Source organism: Callithrix jacchus, chromosome 6, assembly GCF_049354715.1.
Source record: "Callithrix jacchus isolate 240 chromosome 6, calJac240_pri, whole genome shotgun sequence".
In the NCBI taxonomy this organism is placed as follows: domain Eukaryota; kingdom Metazoa; phylum Chordata; class Mammalia; order Primates; family Cebidae; genus Callithrix; species Callithrix jacchus.
The window spans coordinates 124,765,310-124,793,069 of NC_133507.1; the positions used below are offsets into that span (position 1 = coordinate 124,765,310).

At 37.1% G+C, this 27,760-nt stretch overlaps 1 protein-coding gene across 16 annotated transcripts in view; it reads right to left on the reverse strand.

Annotated features, from left to right (window-relative positions):
- Window positions 1–27,760, reverse strand: part of RAPH1 (Ras association (RalGDS/AF-6) and pleckstrin homology domains 1) — a 91,082-nt gene that overhangs the window by 24,422 nt on the left and 38,900 nt on the right. For 9 of the 16 annotated variants that reach the window (XM_035305414.3, XM_054257811.2, XM_035305408.3 and 6 more), the window contains 5 exons: window positions 17,620–17,700; window positions 11,114–11,188; window positions 2,445–2,522; window positions 1,816–1,975; window positions 818–939 (listed from right to left, as the gene is read on the reverse strand). In XM_035305414.3, the coding sequence (XP_035161305.1) occupies window positions 818–939; window positions 1,816–1,975; window positions 2,445–2,522; window positions 11,114–11,188; window positions 17,620–17,700 (516 nt within the window). The remainder of the gene's footprint in view (window positions 1–817; window positions 940–1,815; window positions 1,976–2,444; window positions 2,523–11,113; window positions 11,189–17,619; window positions 17,701–27,760) is intronic. The other 7 variants (XM_035305415.3, XM_078328243.1, XM_035305413.3 and 4 more) reach the window with 3 other exon arrangements.

The window sequence follows — 27,760 nt, forward strand, 5'->3', positions numbered from 1 at the left end:
ATTTATTAGAATGTGGAGCCATCTGGTAATCAAAGTTACTGGGATGTTTAAAAAAATAATTCCAAGAGAAAGTTGTCAATTGGAATGGCTAGAATAGAGAAGTACTTTTCTTTGATGAGATGACAAACTCAACAAATAAATAGCTGGGTTCAACACAGCTCTGGATTACAGAGCCAAAAGACCTGGTAACTCGCTAGAGCTATACTTCTGCTTCCAAAAGGGCTCACCCCATCTGGCTCTGGAGGACTGGGAACCTCTCTGGGGCCTAACATATGGGCACCAACCAACTTTCCACCTCAGTAGTAGTAGCAGTAGCGGTAGTAGTTGTAAATGCTCCTATAGGATTTTGTAAATGCTCTACCATCATTGTTTTAGAACTGTCATCAGACATGTGGACTCTAATCACCAGCTATAACAGGTAAAAAGAAAAGTAAAAGAAAACTGAAAAATGGCATTCGAGAAAAGGCACTTGCCTAATACCAAATAAAATTTGGATTAATGTATCTGTATGTAAATTAAAACAAACAATGACTTTATTATGCAAAAATATAGGCTAAAAATCAGACATCAAATAACCTGTTTAAATAAATTTAAAGCATTTTAAAAATATAACGTATCAGGTTATAATGTTATGATTACTCTTTTAGGAGCATTTAGAACCACAAAATTACTTCTTTTATAACGCATTTTACCCACAAAAAATAATACCGATCCAACCAGGTGGCTGCCAGTCTTTTAACTCTATGAACTTAGCAGTAATCGAAAAAATAGGATACACATTTATAAATCCTGACCTCTGTAAGTTGTCTGGTCTTACCTGTGGGTTTTTGAAAAGTGCATATTTTTCTATACGCTCCATAAATATAAGCTTGTTTTGGCTATCTCTTGTCCAATTAAGAAGATTTTCAACCAAGTTTTCATGGTCTTCAAATATTCTCTCTGTCCCAAAATAAAACATCTATATTTTTTAGTATTCATTAGAATTGCATGAAAGACATGCAACTTTGTGAGGTAGTTAACCTCAGAACCACAGAATCTTAACTGGCATTATGGTACCTAGAATTATCTGGTCTTCCCTAATTTTCCAAAGATATATGCCTTAATTATGTTAGGGACATAACCAAGGTCACACAGCTGATATATGGAAGAACCAGGACTAGAATCTAGCTCTTCTGACTTGCAGTACACAGCTCTTCAGCCTTAAACATTTTCCCATCCCACCTTTAAAACAAAGCATTAGTTACATTTTATAAATTTTGATATCAAATATTTCCAACTCTATTTAGTTCTGGGCATTTAGAACATTTCCAAGATGATTCCTTCTTTGATCCATGATTGTTGTTTAATCTTAAACATAGATGTATTTTCTAATTTCCAAATTAGAAATGAAAGAACATGTTCTATATACTGAACATATGTTAAAGAACATGTTCTAGATATGGATTCTTTGAAATTTGTTAATGTGCTTTATGTTTCCCCTTAGTCAAATGCTGGTTTAAAGACTTTAGTACAAATTCAAATCAACAAAATAATCTTTAGTAAATGCATCAATGTATGTCGTTTGAAGAAAAAAAATATTTCCAATACTTTTTATAATCGTTTTGGCCATAATAAAATCTGAAGTGAACTGGAAATAATCTTGTATTCAAAGAACTCTTAAAATACTTCGGAAAATAATAATGTAAAGAAGCCAAATTATGAAAGGTAATTTTATCCAAAAAATATATAAAGATGACTCAAAATGCTTTTATCAACATGCAAACTGATAAAATTACATAAAAATTAGAAAGCAATTAAAGCAATGATATCACTAACCCATTTGTAATTCAGAAATGGTTTCCACCAGTGACCAGTCTAAACTATAACCGCAGTGGGATTTGTCCATCAGGTTATCCAGTACTTGTCTTACTGTCTGCCTCTCATCCACCATCATTGTTTTAGAACTGTCATCAGACATGTGGACTCTAATCACCAGCTATAACAGGTAAAAAGAAAAGTAAAAGAACACTGAAAAATGGCATTCTATAAGTAAAAGAACACTGAAAAATGGCATTCTAGAAAAGGCACGTGTCTAATACCAAATAAAATTTGGATTAATATATCTGTATGTAAACTAAAACAAACAATGACTTTATTATGCAAAAATATAGGCTAAAAATCAGACATCAAATAACCAGTTTAAATAAATTTAAAGCATTTTAAAAATATAACGTATCAGGTTATAATGTTATGATTACTCTTTTAGGAGCATTTAGAACCACAAAATTACTTCTTTTATAACGCATTTTACTCACAAAAACTAATACATGTGAAAAATGTATTACTAGGAAGAAATGCCCCTCTCTCTCTCTGTATCTTAGAGGTAAATTACATAAACAAGGTAATTCTTTACAAATCCATAAAACTGATAAAAATCCCAAACCAGAAAGAGGCCCACATATCACCTTTTTCACTTGTGCCTCTTTAATTTTCTCTAGGGCAACTCTGATCTTCTCAGCTTTCAATTTTGCTGCCTGTTCTTCCTGTGAACACAAAGCATTTCAGACAAACAATGCTAAGATGATGAAATATTTGAGAAATCTTTTTTATCCTTAAGGATGTTCCTAGCATAATTTCATTAAGAATATAACTTCACACACATAGAGCACATTTAAAAAATAACTCTGTTCAAAAAAGCAGATATATTGTAAAGAAACATTTTATAGATGCAGACTTGAAGATGCCTTACAATAAGGCCTTTCTACATTCCATATTCTAGAGAAAAAAAGAGAAATCTGTGATGCAGTAAATTACCAAGTTTGAGTCTGTCAATGTGAAGTAGATAAATTCCAGGTTCTGGGATAGGAGATGTATGGTGCCATCTTTGGGCCTGACAATTTGTTTTACCTGCACAATCCCTCAACTCTGAATTTATACTCCCTCCAAAGTAAGGACAAGCTTTTGCATACTAATGTTCTGTTCTATTACACTGAAAGTATAACACTGTCATAAAAATATCCACAGCAAAAAATATTTACCTATTTACAACCATATAAAAACCCTTTAAAAAATAAAAAGTGTAGATACAGTCTCATTAGTATACCAATACAAACACAAGAAGCTTCTTTATTGCCTAAGTTTCACTCTGCTTTGGAATATCATATAATGTAATTGACATCTCATGTCAGTAAACTCAAAATTTGTTTCTATTAATTCACTGACAAGATTTTTAAATGCCAAATATAATTTTCCAAATAACTTAAAATTTCTAGTAACTGCTACCTCAGAAAACTTAGATTAAAAAGCAATAAAAATTATAACAACTAAAAATATACTCAAACCATTTGTCTATTTTTTTGGAATTAGCATATGGTACTCTAATACTGGTACTTACTTGTAATTTCTAGCAATAGGCCATAATATGCTATGGCATTAATCTCCAACTTAAAAAAAACTTGTATAAGTAAACCTTTGCTTATAAAGGATTCTTTTCTATTTCTAGGCTTTTGATTACTCTGGAAAATATGTAAGAAAAATGAAAACTTCTTGGTTGGGTGCAGTGGCTCATCCCTGTAATCCCAGCACTTTGGGAGGCCAAGGCGGGAAGATCACTTGAGGTCAGGAGTGGAGACCAGCCTGGCCAACATAGTGAAACCCCATCTCTACTAAAAATACAAAAATTAACTGGGCGTGGTGGTGGGCGCCTGTAATCCCAGCTACTCAGGAGGCTGAGGCAGGAGAATTGCTTGAATCTGGGAGGTAGAGGTTGCAGTGAGTCGAGATCATGCCACTGCACTCCAGCCTGGGCAACAAAGCAAGACTCCATTTCAAAATAAATAAGATAAAATAAAATAAAATTCCATCTTATATATTCCTTTAAGTCTAAAAAGAAAAAAAAACTAATCATATCAGTTAAACTTTATCCTCTCTGCATTGTGATGAAAACCACAATCCATTATGTTATTCTTCATTAAAAAGCTAAAGCTTCCAGGTCAAAAAACAAAAAGTGAAACTCAATTCAGTTCATATATTTATTCTGTCTGCCTAAATTCTATTGGCTTTCTTATTTATGAACTGCTTTTCTTTCTATTTTATACTCTAGGCTGTCTCCCATCATTTCAAGCTTAGCATTTACTATTCTGTAGAACAGAGAAGAAAACAGTGGTTAGGGAAGGCAGTGAGCTTGGTTGTCAGAAATCTGATCCCTTCCAATGAAAGGAACCAGTGAATTAACATAATAACCAAGGTCTGGAAATACTATCTCTAAACTCAATTAGGCAGAAAACAAAGAACTTTAGTTTAAAAATAGAGAGGGCTAAGACTCAATTCTTATATTATTATATATTCATCTAACTAAAAGATTAAATCATCCTATGTTTAAAAAATCCTTTACGCAAATAAACAAACAGCAGAATTATAAAATATGTTACCTACATTTTAAAATACAAATTTTTCTCTTTTTAAAACAAACTATGAAATGAGAAAACTAAATTACTGTCATTAAAACTCTCAGTTTTTAGAATTCTGAGTCTTAAAGAAACAAAATTATTAGGTAAATTACCCAAACTTATATGCGTTTTTGATGAATAGAGCACTATTTTATAAAGGAACCTGCAATACTAGCATTTTCCAGCAGTTTTTATGAAACCAGTTACTTGATAATTTTGGGGGAAGAGAAAGAAGAAGGCAGAAGTTTCATGAATATTTTCTCAATGGGATAATGATCTTATTATATTCCTCATGGCTCATTTGTCACATCCTTATATTGTCATGAATTGTAAAAATGAAAATTTACCAAGGTATATTTACAAGTTTCACTTCATATCCCTGAAAAGTAAATTTAAAGTCTGAAAAGGAAAAACTGGTATGTGGAATCAATGTTTTGTTGATCAATTTGGAATACAAACATGAACTTCTTTTTTCTTTTTCTTTTTTTGGAATCAATTTAGAATACAAACATGAACTTCTTTTTTCTTTCTTTTTTTTTTTTTTTTTTTTTTTTTGAGATGGAGTCTTGCTCTGTTGCCCAGGCTGGAGTCAGTGGCACAATCTTGGCTCACTGCAACCTCCGCCTCCCGGGTTCAAGCGATTCTCCTGCCTCAGCCTCCCAAGTAACTGGAATTACAGGCACCCGCCACCATGGCCAGCTAATTTTGCACTTTAAGTACAGACAGGGTTTCATGATGTTGGCCAGGCTGGTTTCGAACTCCTGACCTCAAGTGATCCACCTGCCTCAGCGTCCTGAAGTGCTGGTATTACAGGCATGAGCCACCACGCCCGGCCAAACATGAACTTCTAAAAGGCCAAATTCTTTATGGTATTATATAATCTGTAAATGTAACATTTTAAAAGTATAGAAGATGCCCTCAAAGCTGAACATATTTCTGAGGAAAAAAGGAATATTCAAGAGAATGAGAAGATAAGGAGGCACAGACTTGGAGAAAAATATTTGCAAAAGACAAATCTGATAGCTGTTATCAAAAAAAAAAAAGAGAGAAAGAGAGCTCTTAAAACTCCTTAAGGGCCGGGCGCAGTGGCTCACGCCTGTAGTCCCAGCACTTTGGGAGGCCTAGGCAGGTGGATCACGAGATCAAGAGATTGAGACCATCCTGGTCAACATGGTGAAACCCCGTCTCTACTAAAAATACAAAAAAAATTAGCTGGGCATGGTGGTGCGTGCCTGTAATCCCAGCTACTCGGGAGGCTGAGGCAGGAGAATTGCCTGAACCCAGGAGGCGGAGGTTGCGGTGAGCCGAGATCGCCATTGCACTCCAGCCTGGGTAACAAGAGCGAAACTCCGTCTCAAAAAAAAAAAAAAGATGCTTGACATTATTTGTCATTAGGGAATTACAAGTAAAATGAGATACCAGTACACACCTGTTAGAATGGCCAAAATCCAAAACACTGACAACACGAAATACTGGCAAGGATATGGAACAATAGGAACTCTCATTCATTCCTAGTGGGAATGTAAAATGGTACAGCCACTTTGGAAGACAGTTTGGCAGTTTTTTACAAAACTAAATGTACTTTTGCCATACAATTCAATTCAGCAATTGTGCTCCTTGGTATTTACCCAAATTAGTTGAAAACTGATGTCTACAAAGACATGTACATGGATGATTATAGCAACCTTATTCATGAGTGCCAAAACTGGGAAGCAACAAAAATGTCATCCAGTACGTAACAGATAAACTATGGGGCATCCTGACAATGGAATATTATTCAGCACTAAAATGAAATGAGCTCTCAAGCCATGAAAGGACATGAAGGAATAGGAAGTGTGTAACACTAAGTGAATGAAGCCAATGTCAGAAAGCTATTTAGTGTATAATTCTAACTACATGACACTGTAAAAGTCAAAACCATAAAGACAATAAAAAGATTAGTGGTTGCCAGGGGTTAAGGAGGAAGGAGGAATGAATAGGCAGAGCACAGAGTATTTAAGTGCCCATGAAACTATTCTGTGTAATACTATAATGATGGACATATGTTATCATATATATGCACAGAATGTACAACACTGGCCAAGCACAGTGGCTCACGCCTGTAATCCCAGCACTTTGGGAAGCTGAGGTGGGTGGATAACCTGAGGTCAGGAGTTCAAGACCAGCCTGGCTAACATGGCGAAATCCCATCTCTACTAAAAATACAAAAATTAGCCAGTGCAGTGGTGGGCACTCATAATCCCAGCTACTCGGGAAACTGAGAAAGGGAGAATAGCTTGAACCCGGGAGACGGAGGCTGCAGTGAGTAGAAATCATGCCACTGCACTCCAGCCTGGGCGACAAAGTAACACTCGGTTCCCCCCAAAAAATGGTGAGTAACCAACTAACATACATTAAACCAATTAGATTTCCTAACCATGAATAAGAAATTTTTATAAAGCAGCTAGATGGGGGACTATTTTAACAAATCCAAATCCAGCTGCTTTTCCATTTGCTCAAAATGCTACTCTTTATGCTTATATAAATTAGTCCATGTTAAAACTATATGAAATTAAAATTTAAGAGCTGGTTTAATTTCAACCTAGGCATATTTTAGTTTATACTTCTCTAGTTTTATTAAAGGATAATCCTTGCTAGCAGCTTTTTGAAGAAATGGAACTGATCATGATACCTCTTTTAGTGTCTGAATATCAAAACTGAAAATGAAAATGTTTATGTCAAATTTCAAGACTCCTAATATTTTTATGCTTCCTGTGGGTAATAAGCTCTTTTTCAGAGAGTTCTATGTGTCTACTATATTTAAGCAATCACTATATCTTTTAACTATAACAACTTTGGAAAAATAGAAATTGTCCTAAGCTCATGGGGTGTTGTATAATACAGGAAAAAACAATAAACGTTTGCTGATACGTTTAGATGACATACTTAGAAGATTTCCAATAGTTTATTTATAAAGGCAATGCAAATCTACATTTGATGTTTCCAGCCCAAATTTAATACAAAAGAGAAAGCTTTATTCATCTCATGTTCTGTTGCCAAAGTCAGGTGTTAAGTCTTCTGCCCCATATCCTTTGACTATCCCTTTCTTCACAACTATCCTAAATATAAATAAAAAATACCTCACACATATAAAATCTTAAATTTCTCTTCTATACCTTCTCTTAAAGAGTAACAGACAATCCACTTTCTACTGAAAAACTTGTGTTGCTATCACTAACTACCAAATGCCAAGCCTCCTCAAATTTACATAAAGGACAAAAACTAGGTGAAGATCCTATGATTAAATGAAAGCCAACACTGTGGTGACAAAGTGTTAGAACATTCTCTATGGTGTAAAAACAAGAATACTTACAGCAAGTGCTACTGTTGCTAAGTTGTTCCTTCAACTGAGAAGTTTAAGCTTTGTGGGTTCAGAACAAACCCAGTTGAAATTAAGGGGCTAAATAGTGGTTAATAATTTCTTCAGGATCTAGTTTATTTCATAGATTATAATAAAAAGTTATGTAAATTAAAATGATTCAAAAAGAACTTGGAGTGATATAAGCAGTTTAAGGGTCATTAAATTAGTTATTACATAACACTGTTTAGAATCAAAATAGTAACAGTAACAACTATAGCTGATCCTTGAAAAAACTGAGTTTGAGCTACATATGCAAATGTTTTTCTGTAAATATATTTGGCCCTCCATACTGGAGGGTTCTGCATTCCTAACCAAACTCAGAAAATACAGTATTCTCAAGATGCAAAATTCCCTGTATAGGTCAGGCATGGTTGCTCATGTCTATAATCCCAGCACTTTGGGAGGCTGAGGCGGGCAGATCACCTGAGGTCAGGAGTTCAAGATCAGCCTGCCCATCATAGCAAAACCCTATCTCTACTTAAAAAATATATATATACAAAAATTAGCTGAGAGTGGTAGCATGTGCCTGTAATTCCAGCTACTCAGGAGGCTGAGATAGGAGAATTGCTTGAACCTGGGAGGTGGAGGTTGCAGTGAGCTGAGATGGCGTCACTGCACTCCAGTCTGAGTGACAGAGCAAGACTCTGTCTCAAAAATAGTAATAACAATTAAATAAAATAAGTAAATAATGAAAATAATTCATTATATAGAAGGATGACTTTTCATGTCCAGGGTGTCAGGACCAACTTCAGGACTTGAGTATGTGCAGGTTTTGGTATCAATGGGGATCCTGGAAGCAATTCCCTGTGTATACCAAGAAATGACTGTCATTTATCTTTAAACTTTTTGGTTATTTTTGGCTGGGAGACAGGGTTTCACTCTGTTGCCCAGGCTAGAGTACAGTGGTGTGATCACGGTTCACTGCAGCCTCGACCTCCTGGGCTTAGGTGATTCTCCCACTGAAGTCTCCTGAGTAGCTGGAACTATAGGCATGCACGACCAAGTCAGGCTAATTTCTGTATTTTTTTTTTAGAGATGGGGTTTCACTACATTAGCCAGGCTGGTCTTTAACTCCTGGGCTCAAGCAATCCACCTGCCTTAGCCTCCCAAAGTGCTGGGATTACAGGCATAAGCCATTGACCATGCTTATTCAAAACTTGCAAAAAATAACTCTGCTTATGGTAGGAACCTTGTTTTGTTCACTTCTGTATCTCCAGGGTCAAAACCGTTGTCTGGCACATAGTAGATACTCAGTAAATATTCGTTGAATGGATAAATGAAATTATTTATTCAAGTTTCCAGCTGCAGTTAGAGAAAAATAAAAAAGCCTCAGTACGGCTTGGGTGATCTGGCTCCTCCTGACTGCTTCTCCAAACCCAAATCAAGACACTTGCACTTTCATTCAACTAGGGTGACTCTGGCAAAATGGTCTTTTTCAACTTCTCAAACATGCCAAGTGCTTTCCCTTGACCTATCTACATGGAACACTCCCTTATGCCCCAGGGTGGCTTCTTTGCAACCTTCAAGCTTTAGCTTAAATGTTACCGTCCTAGAACCCTCTGATCTCACCATCTAAATAAAATGTACCCCGAATCTTTTCCCCAGTATGTTCTGCTCCTTTGTTTCCTTCATAGCACTTAACATGATTTAAAACTTCTTTACATGCTTGCTTGTCACTGTTTATCTATCTTCATAAGTAGACTGTGAGCTCCTGAGGGTGGGGAATAGATACATTTTATACAATGTTATATCCCAGCACCCAGCAATTCATGGCTCAATAAATATTGTTGAATTAGCAATGAAAATGGGAAAATAGTAAATTTAATCTGAGAGCCGTGTATGAAATGGATTGGAAGAGGGACAGGCACACATAAAGAGCTAAGAGTGAACATGTAGTAGAGTGGTGGCAATGGGAATACAATGAATGGGTGAGCTCAGTAAATCCTGTAGATTTACTGAGCCTCATTAGAAATTGGAGACATTAAATGAGAAGAAAGGTGACAAATATGATCAGAGGGCTCAAACCTCATAACTAGGAGAATGGCAGCATCCTAAACAGAAACAGAAAAGATGATGACAGATATAAATTATGGACCCCAGAGATAATGTAGGTAAGTAAACTAAAGACCTGTGGCATTTAAGGTGCTGGTAAGATGGTGGTGATCTTCTAGGAAATGCCTAACAGCCATCTGGAAATGTGCTCTTGGGAGAGAGATCCATCTAGAATAGAGATCCTAGTTGAAGATACAAGTGTGGACTCTAGGGAAAGAGAGTAAAGAATGAAGAAGGGAGAGCTGAGGAAAAGGGAAAAAGAGCTATAACCAGCTTAGACTTTTACACTTCCCTGATCTTGACACTTCTACCACCAGTCATAGATCTGCTTTAAGGAGAGAAACTCAGGGTAGAGAAAAAGTCCTACTGTTGACTTTGTTCAAGAGTCTTTGAGGTGCTTCTTGGGGAGATTTTAATTTTGGTCTACCATCTTCTTTCATCAATGTACAAGGTTAGAAAGAAATTAAAGCAAACAAACCTCAGATACAATAACAACAACTTAGGGACATTATCCATAACTATGTATGTTTTTCAGAAATAAGTCTGATATTCTTGCATTGAATATTTAAATAAGTTAATAAAATAAAAACATGACTTAAAAAGAGATAGAAAGCAATCTAACTTCCCTATTGTATTATTCCCTAGTTAATGATGATAATGGCTAAAAGATTTTTAATGAATATAAAATACCAGCCCCGTGAAAATCTGGCTGGACTGATTCAAAACATTCCAAGGGCAGAAAACTGGACAATTAAAATTGCAGCTTCCTCTTCCAATTTGACTAAGTTAATATTAACTAAGATTCTGTTTATATGAGTAAATGTTTTAATTAGAGAGGTGGTGATAATATAAAGAACTAGGAAACAAAGTTTGCTAAAGAAACTCAGAGTATGGGTAACTATTAGTAGTAAAAATTACAATTAAAGTAATGTTTTTTAGACTTTAAAATGCAATAGTGTTAAACTAGAAAAAGTACAACATACTTGGGAAGATTATTAGGCATTTACAAAGTTTAAAAACTAGTGAAAATTACTGAATATATTTTATACTCTCAATATTGCCTGACAGTCATTAAGATCATAAATTTATTACCTTCTGTAACGAAAAAGTATCTCTATTAATGACAAAGATGCTAGAATAAGAAAATAATAATATAAGAGCATGATCAAAAACAGAAATCATGTTCTACCTACAAGGCAATAAATAGTTACATGCATGTGGAAAGAAGTATCACCTTTGTCAGCAAATGAGAAGGTTTTCCTGCAATGTTTCTCAGAAGAAGGGAGGTTTCCCTGTCCAGATAGGAGTGCTTGTGCAGAAAAGACAAAAAAAAAAAGGGCAATAAAAGAAGTCAGTGGAGGTTTTATGTCTTTAAAACATAAAGTAGACAAAGCAAGAATGATTCTCTATAATCTATCTCATATCTTTCCCCTAAGTTGAGTGAAATATGTCCACAAAGAAAAGTAAAAAAAAGAAAAAGAAAAGGAAGAGGGAAGTAAAGACGTCATTTGTGCACATAGGTGTGTCCCAGCTGACTCCTGCTGATCCCTCCCTCTTTGGGAAAATGGATTGTACATGCAAAGATCACAGAGTCAGTCTGCCTTCTAGGCCAGCATTCATGAACACTGTACACAGCACACAAATAAATGCATGTCAGAGACCAATGACTAAACTTTCTTTCTCTTGTTGAAGTCTATCAAGACCTATATAGCTTTAAATAGTTATTTTGATTAGAATAAGACATCATTTTGAAAAACTTTTCCAAGTATTTCTGATCAATTCAATCATAGCTGCACCAAGAGGAAAAATATTCATCAATATTTTGCCTAATGGATATACCTGTTTTCAGTACAATTTTATTAACCCACTCATATCAGAATATAAATAGTACATTGCACAGTAAAGAATTTGCATCGCAAATGACATGAACAAAATATTCAGAAGTGTCACACACTTAAATTGATTAATTCAAGTAATTGTTTTCCTGAAAACAATCTGTGAATGGCATAGTTCGTTATCATTCACCCCTTAATAACTTTTCAGTAATATGTTCTAAGTTAAGTTATTACAACTGTATTTCATTTATCCTTAAATTGCAGTTGTTTTGCTATATATGTAATTTGGACTGGCCTCTCATGAAAAAATTCCAAATTAGTATTTAATGCTACATAGTTACTAATAACCATTTTTAAAAAATGTACAATACAGCTGAGTAAAAAGTATAGAAAATATTGTTACATTTTATAAATCTAAATATAGGTCAAGTTATTCTTGACAAATTATTTGCAAAGAAACTAATGCAAACAAATACTAGAGTGGCACCCACTACAAGAAAGTACATGGTCCCTAGCACTTTGAGGGGCCAAGGCAGGTGGATCTCCTGAGGTCAGGTGTTTGTTACCAGCCTGGCCAAAGTGGTGAAACCCTGTCTCTACTAAAAATACAAAAATTAGCCAGGTGGCTGGCAGGTACCTGTAATCCCAGCCACTAGGGAGGCTGAGGCAGGAGAATTGCTTGAACTTAGGAGGCAGAGGTTTCAGTGAGCAGAAATTGAGCCACTGCACTCTAGCCTGGGCGACAAGAGCAAAACTCTTTTCTCAAGGAAAAAAAAAAAAAGGTACCTGTATGTTCATAGATGATAAAACACACTTCTTCAAGATTAAAAACATTGTTACAGATGACAATTACCATCTTTGCTCACATCTATACTGTGTTAATTTTGCTATATGGTATTTAATTGCCTGCATTTTTAAAACTGTGTTTTAATGCAAGGTAAACTTTACAAGCATACCTGCCCCCTCCCCAATTCCTTATTTTAAAAAAAAAGAAACCTAAGTTCCAATTTTTTAAAAAATTAGACATATTCACCAAGATTAGCACTAACAAAGTCAAACAGTAAGAACAGAAAACTATCCCTAGGTCCTCATTTAACTAGACTGTGTAGTCCTCCTAAAGGTAAGACTGACTGACTGCTCCATAAAGACACTAGGTAAGTGGAAATTTCTGAAAATTCAATTTAGTTTGAGGTTAATGCTCAGCCAAGGAGGGAGGGAGGGAATTGGGAAAAACAAAGAACGAAAAGCACAATTTAAAAGAGTAGCCATTCTTTGGTTTATTTAGTTCTTTTTTTTTTTCTTGGGACAGAGTCTCCCTCCCTTAACCTGGCTGGAGTGCAATGGTATGCTCACAGCTCACTGCAACCTCTGCCTCCCCGCTTTAAGCAATTCTCCTGCCTCAGCCGCCTGAGTAGCTGGGTTCACAGGCACGGGCCACCACACCCGGCTAATTTTGTATTTTTAGTAGAGACAGGGTTTCACCACGTTGGCCTGGCTGGTCTTGAACTCCTGACCTTAGGTAATCCAGCCACCTTGGCCTTCCAAAGTGCTGAAACTATAGGCGTGAGCCACCATGCTCAGCCATGTTTCGTTACTTCTCTAATAAACTTGCTTTCACTTAAAAATAAAAATAAAAGAGCAACTATAACTTTCATTGCTCTTATTCCCATTCATTTTTTACTATTCAAACATAATGGGGAAATGTATTGTTATACAATTACCATGTAAAACATATATAACATGTATTTTAAGAAATTACTTTCTTGAAAACTTACTTATTTATCTTATAAAAATTACTTTTTTAGAAAAAAGATCTCCAAGTGAGTAGAGTATCTATATTCAGATAATTATATTTCAAATGTTAAAAACCAAAATCTGCCTCAGGCCATCAAAACAAACTATGATTTGGTAAATATAATTCCAAACATTAAATTCAAATTTAAGCTCTTAAAAAAAAAAAAACCCAAAGGTTTAATCAGTTCTCCATCTCATGACCTCAAGACTTCAAGTCACCAAAAAACTGATAATTTGGTAAGTATGAGGCAATGATATTTAATTGTATCTGTTTAATGACACAGAATAGTTGTCTATTTTGAAATGTTAAACTATTTAAATAGCTTAAAATAAAAAGAGGGTAATCATTATGGTTGGTGGTCCCAAAATATGCCACATTCAAAAAATGAGACCACAAACAACAGCTAAACATGATCATAAATTACATCCTGCATGGATGGTTACGTAGCTATTCACTGTTTAGTTATTAGCAGTGAGGAAGGTTAGGTCTCCAGGTTCTATTTAAACCACAGGTATTTGTAGCAGAAACAACAAACGTTTAGAAACCAGAAACAGCAAACTCCATTGGGTATGGTGGCTTGACCTGTGATCCCAGCTACTCAAGAGGCTGAGACAGGAGGACCACTTGAGCCCAGGAGCGTAAGGCTGTAGTGAGCTAGGATTATGCCACTGCATTCCAGCCTGGGCAACAGAGAGAGACCTTGTCTCAAAAAATAAAATAAAGTATCTTCCTCCAACTGGTACCAGCCATAACACTGATCCTAGAATTCCTTGCTCTTCCAAAAAAAGGGGCAGGGGTGGGGTGAAACTGGTTACTGGAAGGATGCAAGAGGGTGAGAAGAGTGGTACAAAGCTGAACGACTAAGGAAAGTAAATTATGTAGTTTTAAAACTACATAATTTCTACCAGGGCCATATTATGAGTGAAACATTTTAAACTGCAGAAATTGTAGTTCTGGTTCAGAAACAAGTTGTACATTTTTCACCCTAATCAATGGGAAAAAAAATCAGTGCTGTCTGTGTCTTTGTGGATGGTTCTGCTATGGAGATCAGCAGTTACTATGGCTAAGTCGGCCCATTCTATTTAGGAATATATTTTAAATGTTTAGTTTTAAAAAAAGATAATGGTTTGGGCATGGCATCCAATCAGCCTTCAGTTTTGGCTATGTTACCAGTTAACAAAAATGCACATTCATATAAGCAGGGCCTTCTTTTATTTTCTTTTATTCACCAACTATAGACAGAAAGTCAGGGGCTTACTTTTAATCCATTTTAATGATTTATTTCTTTCTTTTCCTCTTCATTTACTCAACTATTTTTTAGGTTACAACTTTTGAGCCTGGAACTATGCCAGCAAAGATGCAAAGATGCCCAAGATGGGCATTCCTTGCCTCACAGAATGTAGAGTCTAATAGGCAGATGCAGACCAACTTACAACTACAAAACAGTGTTAAGAGGTAGGTGAGCAAGGACAGGAGTATCTAACCCCAAATTAGGGGCTTAATAAAGTAATTCTGAAAAAGCTTACAGTCCTGGATGATGACTAAGAAGCTGCTGGAGTAGCAGCCTCTTAGTGGGAACATGGCAGAGTAGAAACAGAGGGCAACGAATGGGTCTCGAAAAGAGGGTAGTTCTGCCCTCAAGCAGGAATTTCAGAAAATGTTGAGGACATTTTAGGCTGCCACAATGAAGACAAGAGGAAGAGTTACTGGTATTTACTGGGAAGTCGAAAATGCTAGATGGCTTGTAAGCATGGTACAATGTCAGTAACAACAATAAAAGTCCAACATTCCACATGATTTTTAAATGTCCTTAGATGGAAAGTCATAGAAATAGGAAATCTTGTTTATAAAAATCTACTCTTAGAACCTAATTTCATTTTACATATAAAAAGTGTTTTGTATAGTTTTAATAATGAATGAATTTTCCAGGAGTGCTATTGCCCTCTAAAATAAATTGAAAGAAGTCTGCACTTTCTTTTGTTCTGAGTTTACAAAGAGCTGTTCATAATGTTGGAAAATAATTTCACCAACGGAAAACTAGCTTGAAATAAAGAGTTGCTGGTACCACAACTGGCAGTGTGCACTGTCACATGCCAGTATGATAGGAGAGATTTGGAATTCCTTTTAACAGAATTAAGAACTAAATAATATTAAATTAGAGAAAACATGAAATGAGCTTTATCAGTAAAAATTGTTTTAAAATATTTCATACTATGCTGTCATATTTAAAATATGTAGTATGAAAGGCTGGGCGTGGTGGCACATGCCTCTAATCCCAGCACTTTGGGAGGCCAAGGCAGGTGGATCACCTGAGGTCAGGAGTTTGAGACTAGCCTGGCCAAATGGTGAAAGCCCATCTCTACTAAAAATATAAAAATTAGCCAGGCATGGTGGCACACACCTGTAGTCCCAGCTACTTGGGAAGCTCAGGCAGGAGAATTGTTTGAACCAGGGAGGTGGTGACTGCAGTGAGCCAAGATGATGCCACTGTACTACAGCTTGAGCAATAGAGCAAGACTCCATCTCAAAAAAATAAAATAAAATATATAGCACAATAAAAAAATCTACATTGTAAAAAATCAGAAAGTCATTTTATTACTACCACCTCATCCCACATTATAACACTGAAATGATTTTGTCATTGCAATGATAATCTTACCTAATTTGCAAGAATTTTACATGTTCCCATTTTCTCTGCTTGCCTATAACTGTCTTAGCACATTATCTCTACTTCAATTGAGATTATTTCCCTTTTTCTCATATGCAAGTATGTCACATATGCTATCCCTTATCATAACATGTTTTAATTCTGGAGTCCACTGATATTTGTTCTTTTTCCTGTACTTCTTGAGAAAAAAAAAAACAACATCTAATTTCACTTCTCTTAAACCCAAAGTTTTTTATTATAGGTAGGTGTAAGGTTTGACTACTTCATTATGTCTTTTAATAGTGGCAGCTAAGCATTTACATACTGAAACAGATATATCACTTTATTATAAATTACTTTCTCATTATTTCTCCTTCATACTAGGTGTTGGGGCATTACATTCATATAAAAAGTAGGTATGTAAGTAGGTTATATTATTTACAAATTTCACTTGGACAGTAAAGATGGTGATAGAAATCATCAGAAAGGTAATTAAAAATTTTGTTAGCCACATTAATTTTTAATAGTATAAAAAGAAAACACTGAAATATTCATATCTTTTAGTTAACTAAAAATAACCAAAATTTTAACAGGTAATTAATACAAATATACATATTTTGAGAGTCTTGCTCTGTCACTCAGGCTGGAATGCAATGGTGTGATCTTCGCTCCCTGCAGCCTCTGCCTCCTGGGCTCAAGTAATTCTCCTGCCTCCGCCTACTGAGTAGCTGAGATTACAGGCGTACACCATCACACCTAGAGAATTTTTGTATTTCTAGTAGAGACAGGGTTTCACCATGCTGGCCAGGCTGGTCTTGAACTCCTGGCATCAAGTGATCTGCCTGCCGTGGCTTCCCAAAGTGCTGGGATTACAGCCATGAGCCAACACACCCGGCCATGAGATTTTTTTACACTTCTGTTTCATAGTCAGTCTCTGAAGTCCAGTGTCTATTTTATCCTTACAGCACACCACAATTTGGATTAACCACATTTTAAATACTTAATAGGAGCACGTGGCTAGTGGCTACCATCTGGGACAGTACTTCTGAAGCATCCAGATTTGCCAACCACTGACCAAATAATACATTTTTTTAAAGAAAGGAACTAGGTTTCCAGTTAAGTATCAGTGCAGAAGAATCATTCCACTTGGTATCTCTGCTGTAAAGAACAACTAAATGTGTTAAAATCTTAAGAAACTTAAAAAAGCCCTGAAGCTACAGAAGAAGGCATGTTGTTTCAGGTTCTAATACAAAATTATTGACATCAATTATGCTACCCCCTATATAATCATAACAGAAGTATTAATATTTGATGGTACCATATTTAAAGTTGCTTGTTTTTACTAATTTATTAAGTTTAATGTTTATTTGAAAAATTGAAGTTAAATGAAAAGGTTTCATCATTTGGAGTTTTAATGAATGCATTCCTCTTAAGTCACCCCATGGTATGTTTATAGAACTTACAGGTGTCAGTTCAGCCTGTTCTTCTGTGAAGCCACTATGATGCTTGGCCTGCTTGCTGGAACATCTCAGAGAAATAGCATGCTGTGAAAATGCAGTAAGGAAGAAAATGATAGGTAAAGGAGGTGAACAGGGCAGTTCTCATTACCATGCAGGAAGAGAAAAAGATCACTGAAGTGAAACAAAACAGTAATGAAACAAAATAGTAATGAAAAGTTGCATGCAATTACCTTTCTCTTATGTGCAAAAATTATAAAGGTAAGAACCAGATGATCCTAACCCTTAATAATTTAGAGATAACCTGACTCCACTTCTGGACAGTAGAGTTCTATGAAAGAATTGTGCAGAAACATCATGTCCAATACCAATTCATGCTAACAAACCTCAACTGGGCCTTAACCACTGTTTGGCAGTGCTCTTAATCTTTTCCCCACTCTGCTAAGTCATTCTCTCAAAGCCTGTTCTAAGTGTCCATGTTCTTCAAGCTTCTAGCTTCCCTCTTCCCTCTCTTCATATGACTGTACTTCCCTCCATGTGAAAAAACTACATCCATTTATCATGAGGATCTTCATCATTAGAGTATACCTTGTAATTACACCCATATTTTTATACTTCCCTCGAGTTCTAGATGAATAAAAGTGTTTCGTTTCCCCTTCCAAAGCTAAGCATGTTCTAGATCCCATTCATCCCTCCTCCTAAAGAGAGTTATCTTTAGTCTCTGATACTCAACTACATCAGTTCATTGAGGGTGAGGGGAAGAGAAAAATGTTCAGTTCTTCTGGGTACACTCCTCTTGCTAAACTATGCTTCTCCTCTCCACTGCCAAATTCCCTGAATTCATGCTAGAAGGTGCCTCCTCCACTTCCCAGCCACTCATTTATCCCTTAATTTCTTGTAATCTTTCTCCCCTAAAGCCTTCATCCTTTGAGTTGTAATGTATTCTGTAATTCATTCTCAAAGTCATCAAGAACTTGCTAACCAAAAACTTTTTCTATTTTTTTCCATCATAGTTCCTACCACACTGTACCAAAATCACTTGTTTGACTGTCTCTATATCCACCCCTCCATACAATAAATTATCACTTCATGAGGACTTTTTTTTTTTTGAGACAAAGTCTCGCTCTGTCGCGCAGGCTGGAGTACAGTAGCATGATCTCAGCTCACTGCAACCTCTGTCTTTGGGGTTCAAACAATTTTCCTGCCTCAGCCTCTCAAGTAGCTGGCATTACAGGCACCCACCACCACACCTGGGTAGTTTGGTATTTTTAGTGGGGATGGAGTTTCACTGTGTTGGCCAGGCTGGCCTTGAACTCCTAACCTCAAATGATCCGCTCACCTCCGCCTCCCAAAGTGCTGGGATTACAGGCGTGAGCCACCCCACCTGGCCAACATTGTGTATTATATTCCAGTTTTATCCCTTACACCCCTCCACAGTGCCTAGGCTCTCAAATATTTACAGAATGTATGAATAACTATTTTTGCCTGTCCTTCATGCCACACACTTGGCCAAACCAAGACTGTTTTTGTTTTTCCCTCTGTGTTTTCTCATTAAACATATTCTGTTTCAATTACTATATCAACAGGAGGCCTATCAAATCTATACTGCCAATATCCTTGTTCTTAGGAAACAGATGCTGAAGTATTAAAAAATAGAAGAGAATGATAAATGCAACCAACTCTCAAATGGTTCAGGAAAAATAGACATAGAACAATAAAGTAAATGTGGTAAAATGTTAAAATTACTGAATCTGGCTAATGAATTTCATGAGTTCTTTGTACTATTCTTTAAAGGTTTTATAAGTATAACATTATTTCAAACTATGTTTTTTAAAAGAATCTATTATTTCTAGACTCAATCTTGCACAAGTGTTCATTATATATTTCCAAATGCTTACTGGTTAAACTTTTGAAAAATCTAAATCTGGGCCAGGAGCGGTGACTCAAACCTGTAATCCCAGCACTTTGGGAGGCAAAAGTGGGTAGATCACTTTGAGGTCAGGAGTTTGAAACCAGCCTGGCCAACATAGTGAAACCCCATTTCTACTAAAAATATAAATAATAGCCAGGCGTGGTGGCTTGCACCTGTTTTTCCAGCTACTCAGGAGGCTGAGGCAGGAGAATTGCTTGAATCCAGGAGGCAGAGGTCACAATAAGCCCAGATGGTGCCACTGCACTCCTGCCTGGGAGACAGAGCAAGACTCTGTCTCAAACAAACAAAAAAATCTAAATCTGAAATATTCAACAAGAGATGATTGCCTAGGTATCATGTAAAATAGTATGATGGAATACTATAGTTATTATTCAGTATGCCCTTATCAGAAAAGGACATATTTGAAGTGACAAAACCAATAGAATAAACAAAGATTAAAAATTTATGATGTTACATTGACATGAATAAAAAGGGATTGTGGAATAATATAGCTTTTAATGTTATTTAGGTCCATTTCTGTAAAGTAATTATTTTCTTACCAAAAAAATATCTGCTCCAAGTCTAATCTTTACCTACTCTTTATCATTACTTTCATAAATCTAAAGGTTGTGCTCAAAACATGTAACAAAAATGTCCAGTGAGTTTCCCAAGAGGGAAAAAATGAATTTAAAGGTCAATTCTCTGTATAAATTTTGCTGTACATTTCTCAGTTTTGAAAACTTTCATTTGCGTTACAAAGTGTTGTGTCATTTGTGTTTGATAAAACTTTCTATTAATCTTACAAAAACTCCACAAATTTCTACAAAGTAAGTTATGAACCATTTTCTTGAAGTGAATCTATAACACGTTAAAATAAAGTGCCATTTACAAGCCAGAGTCCTTGGGGTGGGGGTAGAAATGCACATATTAAAAAGCATTGATCTGGCCAGGTGCGGTGGCTCACGCCTGTAATCCTAGCACTTTTGGAAGCCCAGGCAGGCAAATTACTTGAGGTCAAGAGTTCGAGATCAACATGGCCAACATGGCAAAACCCCATCTCTACAAAAACACAAAAATAAGCCAGGTGTGGTGGTGTGTGCCTGTAGTCCCAGCTACTACGGAGGCTGAGACATGAGAACCACTTGAACCTGAGAGACAGAGGTTACAGGGAGCTGAGATTGTGCCACTGTACTCCAGTATAGGCAAAACAGCATGATCCTGTAACAAAAAAAATAAAATAAAAAATAAAAAGCATTGATCTGAACACAGGAGCCAAACCATTATCAAGAAATGGCCTTGTACCAAAGTAGTGGTTACAAAGAAAACACTTCCTTGTGATAGCTAACACTTTAGATTACAACTAGAAAAAAGAAGTGGAGGCTTATGACCACTCACTGGTGTTTCAATAAAATAGATTTCCCTCATCTTTACTGACTTGTGTATGCATTTTCCACAAATATTATGCCGAAAGTAAGTATAGCATGATGGTTAAGAATGCAGACCCTGGTGCTAAAGTGCCTTGGTTCAAGCCCCAGCTTGGCCATTTATAATGGCAAGGTGATTCTGGGCCTATCATTTAATGTTTCTTCATGTGTAAATTGAAGGTAATCACAGCATTTATTTTCAAAGGTTGGTATAAAAATTATATCAGTGATTAGTATTACTACTAAGAGCGGGAACCTACCAGACCTCATCTTAATTTAAGCTTTTTTAGTTTAGAGTTAGAGTTTAACTTAATTTTACTTAAAATATTTTTAAAATATACACAAAAACACCACAAGATGGGGATGTTATTACATACATCTCTTTGCCTTTTTCTCTTTCTCTCATGCCAATGTAGTTCTGTCTCTAAGTCTGCTGGCTCTGAGAACACTGGCCAGTCTACTCTTGTCTTGACTTCCCTTCAATTCTGTGATGAAGCAGCATGACATGGTGGTATGAGCTCTACACCGAGTATGTTTGGGTTCAAATCCTTGGCCAAGTTATTTAGTCACTCTCTGCCTCAGTTCCTTCCGTTGTACAAGAGGGATAATCGTACCCTCCACAAGGTGTTGGGCTCTGCACCACGTGTGTTAAGCCATAAAGCACAATGGTCAACAGAGTAAGCACTCAATTTTTCTATTTCCCCCCCTTTTCTCTTTATTCTGCTCTCCTTCTACAGGATATTATATAGCAGTAAATTTCTGAATGTTTTTAATTGATTTCTTTTTGTTTTATAGCCTCTGTTCATTTTAAATAGATGAATATATTTCTTTTTTTTTTTTAGATGGAGTCTTGCTCTGTTACCCAAGGATGGAGTGCAGTGGTGTGACCTCAGCTCACTGCAACCCCCATACCCTGGGTTCAAGCGATTCTCCCACCTCAGCCTCCTGAGTAGCTGGGATTTCAGGCATCTGCCACCACCATGCACAGCTAATTTTTTTTCTATATTTTTAATAGAGATAGGATTGTACCATGTTGGCCAGGCTGGTCCTGAACTCCTGACCTCAAGAGATCTGCCTGCCTTGGCCTCCCAAAGTGCTAGAATTATAGGCGTGAGCCACTGTCCCTGGCCAGATGAATATATTTCTATTATAAATATATTTCTATTTTTGTCTAAAAAACGGTCCTTTACCAGCCCTCCAGAAACCAAAAATAAAAACAGACCTAAACCTAAATAAAGATGCTTTTTACTTCTGCAGAGAAAAAAAAAAATCACACAGATTTCCAAGAAACACATACAATAAGAGTCAGGGCCTATGTGCCAGTGATTACTGGGCAAGTGTATCTGAAATACGTTTGTATGAATTAGGCTTTTCCCCTGGATTTCACTAAATCTTCTGCCTCTTTTTTCATCTGATACCTATTCCTTTAAGTTTTTTTTTTTTTTTTTTTTTGAAATGGGAGTCTTGCTCTGTTGACCAGGCTAGAGTGCAGTGGCACTATCTCAGCTCACTGCAACTTGTGTCTCCTGGGTTCAGGTGATTCTCCTGCCTCAGTTTCCTGAGTAGCTGGCATTACAGGTGCCCATCATCACACCAAGCTAATTTTTGTATTTTTAATAGAAATGGGGTTTCACCATATTAGCCAGGCTGGTCTCGAACTTATGACCTCAGGTGATCCACCCACCTCGAACTCCCAAAGTGCTGCTCGGATTATAGGCGTGAGCCACTGTACCTGGCCTTACCTATTCCTTTAAATTTGGCAAAAGGTTTTGCTGAATCTTAAGAAAAACTTGATGATTACATTATGTATATTATCGTGGGAAAAAAGTCCTTTGAATCTACTAAAGTAATAGCTTTACAAAGTATTTTCATGTTAAAAATACACTGTCATGTATAAAATTCCAAATTCAAAAAAAATTAAAATTTAATAATCCCACCAGAAAAATAAAGGTAAATTCTAACATTAACCTTTAATTAGTAAATCCTACTTTATATAAAAATAACATGAAATTACCATTTAAATTTACAAACTGTTGTCTTATCGAGATGTTTTATCAGTTAACATGAATAAAAGTACCACAAAGATGAGTAAATCAGCTACAACATATTTCATAATGGTTGAGAAATAGCCATTCTATTTATTTCAACTACAATGAAGTCTAATTTTAAAAACTTAGCAAATGGTCATTACTGCTGATGGATTTTATAATATTAACTGAAATTATTCTATAATTCATTTGGGAAATAAGCATTTTTAACAATTGGCTATACTTTAAGATTTTTATGAAAATAGGAAGCAAACGTTGTGGTTTTAGAATTCAAACACAGATTTCTCAGTTATTTGACCCACTTAATTTCTTCAGTCTTGGCTTTGATGAAATGGTATGAGGCTTAAAATAACATATGTGAAGTGCTGGAAGTATAGTATCTTAACAAAAAACAAGCAAAAGAAAGGCAAGTATAAAAGATAAACTCTTTTAGAAGTGCAATTGTACTGTGCCTGTCCACGTTGACTCTCAGAGATCAAGGAGGCAGAAAGATAAGCCACAATATTACTTTTAGATGGGCAACTTGACTACCCATGACCCCAAGACAAAACAGTACTAACTTCAAACTGGCATTTCTAACTGATATTTGTATCATTAATTTTCAGTAAAAGCTACTATTCTATCCTGGGTTTCTCTAAACAGTTAAGTATGATTACTGGCGCTAGAGAACCTAGATGTGAAAAAGGAATTCACTATTAAAGAGTTTTTACATGTTACTTCACAGTCACCATCCTGAAAGAAAACAACTGCTGATAATTTTAGAGTGTAGGTTTCTAGATTTAAAATGGTGGAATGAACACATGCATATATTTGTTCATTCTAATATATGAATGCTTCTTTTTTGATAGAGTCTCGCTCTATCACCCAGGCTGGAGTGCAGTGGTGTGATCTTGGCTCTTGGGTTCAAGCAATTCTCCTACCTCAGCCTCCTGAGTAGCTGGAATTACAGGCATGTGCCACCACGCTTGGCTAACTTTCGTATTTTTAGTAGAGACAGGGCTTCACCATGGTCAGGCTGGTCTTTAACTCCTGACCTCAAGCAATCCACCTGCGTTGGCCTCCCAAAGTGCTGGAATTACAGGAGTAAGCCCGGCCAAATATTCGAGTGCTTCTTATGAGCCAAGTACTGTTCTCAATGTTAAGAATACATCAGGAATAAAAGCAACAAAAAATCTCTCTCCCCATGAAGCTTATATTCAAGTTGGAAAGGACAATCAAAAAGTAAAGTATATAGTATGTTAAATGATGGTAATTACTAAAGAGAAAAAAAAAACCAGAAACGAGAGATAAAAAGTAATCATAGACTGGGTGCAATGGCTCATGCCTGTAATCCTAGCACTTCTGGAGGTTAAAGTGGGCGGACTGCTTGAGCCCTGGAGTTCAATATAGTGCCTGGGCAATATAGTGAGACACCTTCTCTACAAAAAATTAAAATATTAGATGGACATGATGGCATACGCCTAAGGTCCCAGCTACTCAGGAAACTAAGGGCAGGAGGATCCCTTGAACCCAGGAAGCGGAGGCACCAAGATGGCACCACTGCACTCCAGCCTGGGTGACAGAATGAGACTAGGTCTCAAAAAAACAAAATAAAGAAAAGGTAGCAACAGGGCGTAGTAAGAGGAGCTCCATTTTTAAATAGCATGATCAAAGAATGCCTCAACAAGAAAGTGACATCTCAGCAAATTCCAGAAGGTAACTAGGAGAATGTTGTAGAGATAACTGCAGAAGGGCATCCAGGCGGGGGAATAAATCCAAAGGCTAAGAGGCAGGCCTGGTTGTTGACTGAGAACAAGTATGGGACAGTATGATGGCCAGCGGGGTAAGGGACAGAGGGAAGAAAAATAGGGTCAGTGGTAACAGGAAAGCAGATCAGGTAAGGCTTTACAGGCCACTAGAGGGTTTTTGGCTATACTTTGAAATGCAAAGCTTTTAGGTTTGAGAAGAGATGATTTGGCTTACCTTGCAAAAAGACCACTCTGGCTGCAGTGTGGATGATAAACTGTTAAGGAGAAGGTGAATGCAGAAAGACCAGGTGAAAGCCTATTCAAAAATCTAGATCAAGATGATGTTGGCTTGGTGGCAGGGAAGATGGTGAGAAGTGATCATATTCCAGACATATTCTGAAGATAAAGCCAACAGAAGTTGCTGCTAGATTGGAAGGGAGGTGGAAAGAAAATAAGTAGATAAAGACTCCAAGGAGTTTGCTTGATGAAGAAGGAGAATGGAGTATCTATTAATCGAGACAGAGAAGATGGTGGGAGAAATAAGTTTGAAGAAAAAGGACTTTAGATTCAGACCAGTTAAATTTGAGCAATCTACTTGTGATCGTTAATTTTAGCTATCAACTTGACTGGATTAAGGAATACCTAGAGAACTGGTAAAGCATCTGGGTATGTCTGTAAGAGTGTTTCTAGAGGAGATGGTATGTGAACCAGGACTAAGTGGGGAAGATCTGCCCTCATTGTGAGTAGGCACCATCCAATCAGCTGGGAGCCCCAGATAGAACAAAAAAGGCAGAGAGAAGGTGATTTCCTCCCTTTCTTTCCTAGAGATGGGACACTCTACTTCTGCTCTTTGATGTCAGAACTCCAGGCTCTCCTGCCTTACACCAGCAGCACCCCCTTGGGTTCCCAGGTCTTCAGTCCAGGACTGAGCCACACTTACCACCATCCTAAGAGTCTCCAGCTTGCAGACAGCCTGTCATATGACTCTCTCAGCATCCATAATGGTATGAGCCAATTTCCATAATAAATCCCCTCTCATTTCCTATTGGTTCTTTCTCTCTGGAGAAATCTAATATACAATTATGCATTCTAAGAGAGATATTGATTAGAGATGGAATGTATGCACCTGGAGTTCAGGAGAGAGAGAGACCGGCCAAAGACACCTATATTTCCTTGAATCTAAGATGATTTGATGCTGGTACTTCCTTGATCTTTATCAGAAACTTTCAACAGAAGGACTTCATACAACATACTGTAACTGCCACCTTGCTGAATCATGAGTAACAAATGCCATGTGATTTAAAATGTGGTTTCTCAACCTTGCACTATTTTGGGCCAAATAACTATTCTTCCTGTGGGCTGTCTTTTGTGCTGTAGGATGTTTAGCAGCACTGCTGGCCTCTACCCCACAAGATGCCAGTAGTAGCACACTCCTTTGATGGACAACCAAAAATGCTGCATATCCCCAGGGGGACAAAGTGGCCCAAGTTATGAAGCACTGTTTTACAGGGATTAAAATGGGGGTGGAAAGATGGGGAAAAGAAGAATATGGCTGAGTGGTAACCAATTTAGCAAATCCAAGAAAAGCTAAATGCTGGGCCAGTACTGGAAAAAAGCAGAGGAGCACTCAATTTATATTGTGTAACCTCAGAAGTCCCCACAAGCAAGAGTAGAGTAGAAGTGATGGTGGGACTAACAGTAGGAAGACTGGTTGAAAACACATTTAAGAAAGCAGCTAATCCCCAGATTCCCTCCTTTACTCACTTGCCCACCAGCAGTGGTCTCAGGTACAGATTAATATCCACTCACAGGACCTAAAAGACCATAGCTTGGCACCAAATTCACTCAGTTCTGTAGAAAGATAGCATGCTGGCATGCTAGCATGAGATATGCCATCTTCAGAGGGAATCCATACAGCTCACCACAGGCCCTTTTTGGGCACATAAGTGATAGCACATTCTAAGGGGAAAGAGACCATGTGGTAAGTGCAGAATTCACCCTGGGTTAGGGAAACTTTATGCTCCATGTGAACCATCAGTACCTTGTAATAGTCAATGAGGATAAGTTCCAGGGCCCCTTAAAGGACATGTTCACACTCATTTACAAGAGTTACACTGCTGGCCAGGTGCAGTGGCTCCCAAAGTGTAATCCCAGAACTTTGGGAGGCTGTGGTGGGTGGATCACTTGAGGTCAGGAGTTTGAGACTAGCCTGGACAACGTGGCAAAACCCTGTCTCTACCAAAAAAAGAAATATAAATATTAGCCAAGGTGGTGGCACGTGCCTGTTATCCCAGCTACTCGGAGGCTGAGACACGAGAATCACCTGAACCTGGGAGGCAGAGGTTGCAGTGAGCTGAGATTGCGCCACTGCACTCCAGCCTGGGTGACAGAGCGCGACTCTGTCTCAAAAAAAAAAAAAAAAAGTTACACTGCACACCAGTAAGTCAAGGAGGTCTCTGTCTTTTCATAGGCTAATTTAGTTCTTCATGGACAGTCTTCCTGGGCCATATGTACTCACCAATCAGGGGTCAATTTCACAATAAACAATATTACCTGGAGATATTCTATATAAATTCTTATCCCATTATGTTTCCAGGAAGACTGCCAGGTGAAGGACAACCCAAGGTCACTTTCCATGAAGAAAAGGACTCAGACCTACTGTCCTCTCTACCTACAGCAGTGGTCATTCTCAGTTGGGGGTGGATTTTGTCCTACAAGGAACATGTAACAATGTCTGGGGACGTTTTTAGTTGTCACAACTGAAGAAGGTATGTGTACCACTGACATCTAATGTGTATGGGCCAGGGATGCTAAACATCCTATAATGCATAGGACAGCCACTCACAACAGAAAACGAGCCCAAATATCGATAGTACTGATAGCTGAGAAACCCTGACCCAGAAGGATCTGATCAAAGATTACAGACTGGGCCAGGTACAGTGACTCACACCTCTATTTCCAGCACTTTGTGAGCCTGAGGTTGGCAGATCACAAGGTCAGAAGATCGAGACCATCCTGGCCAACATGGTGAAACCG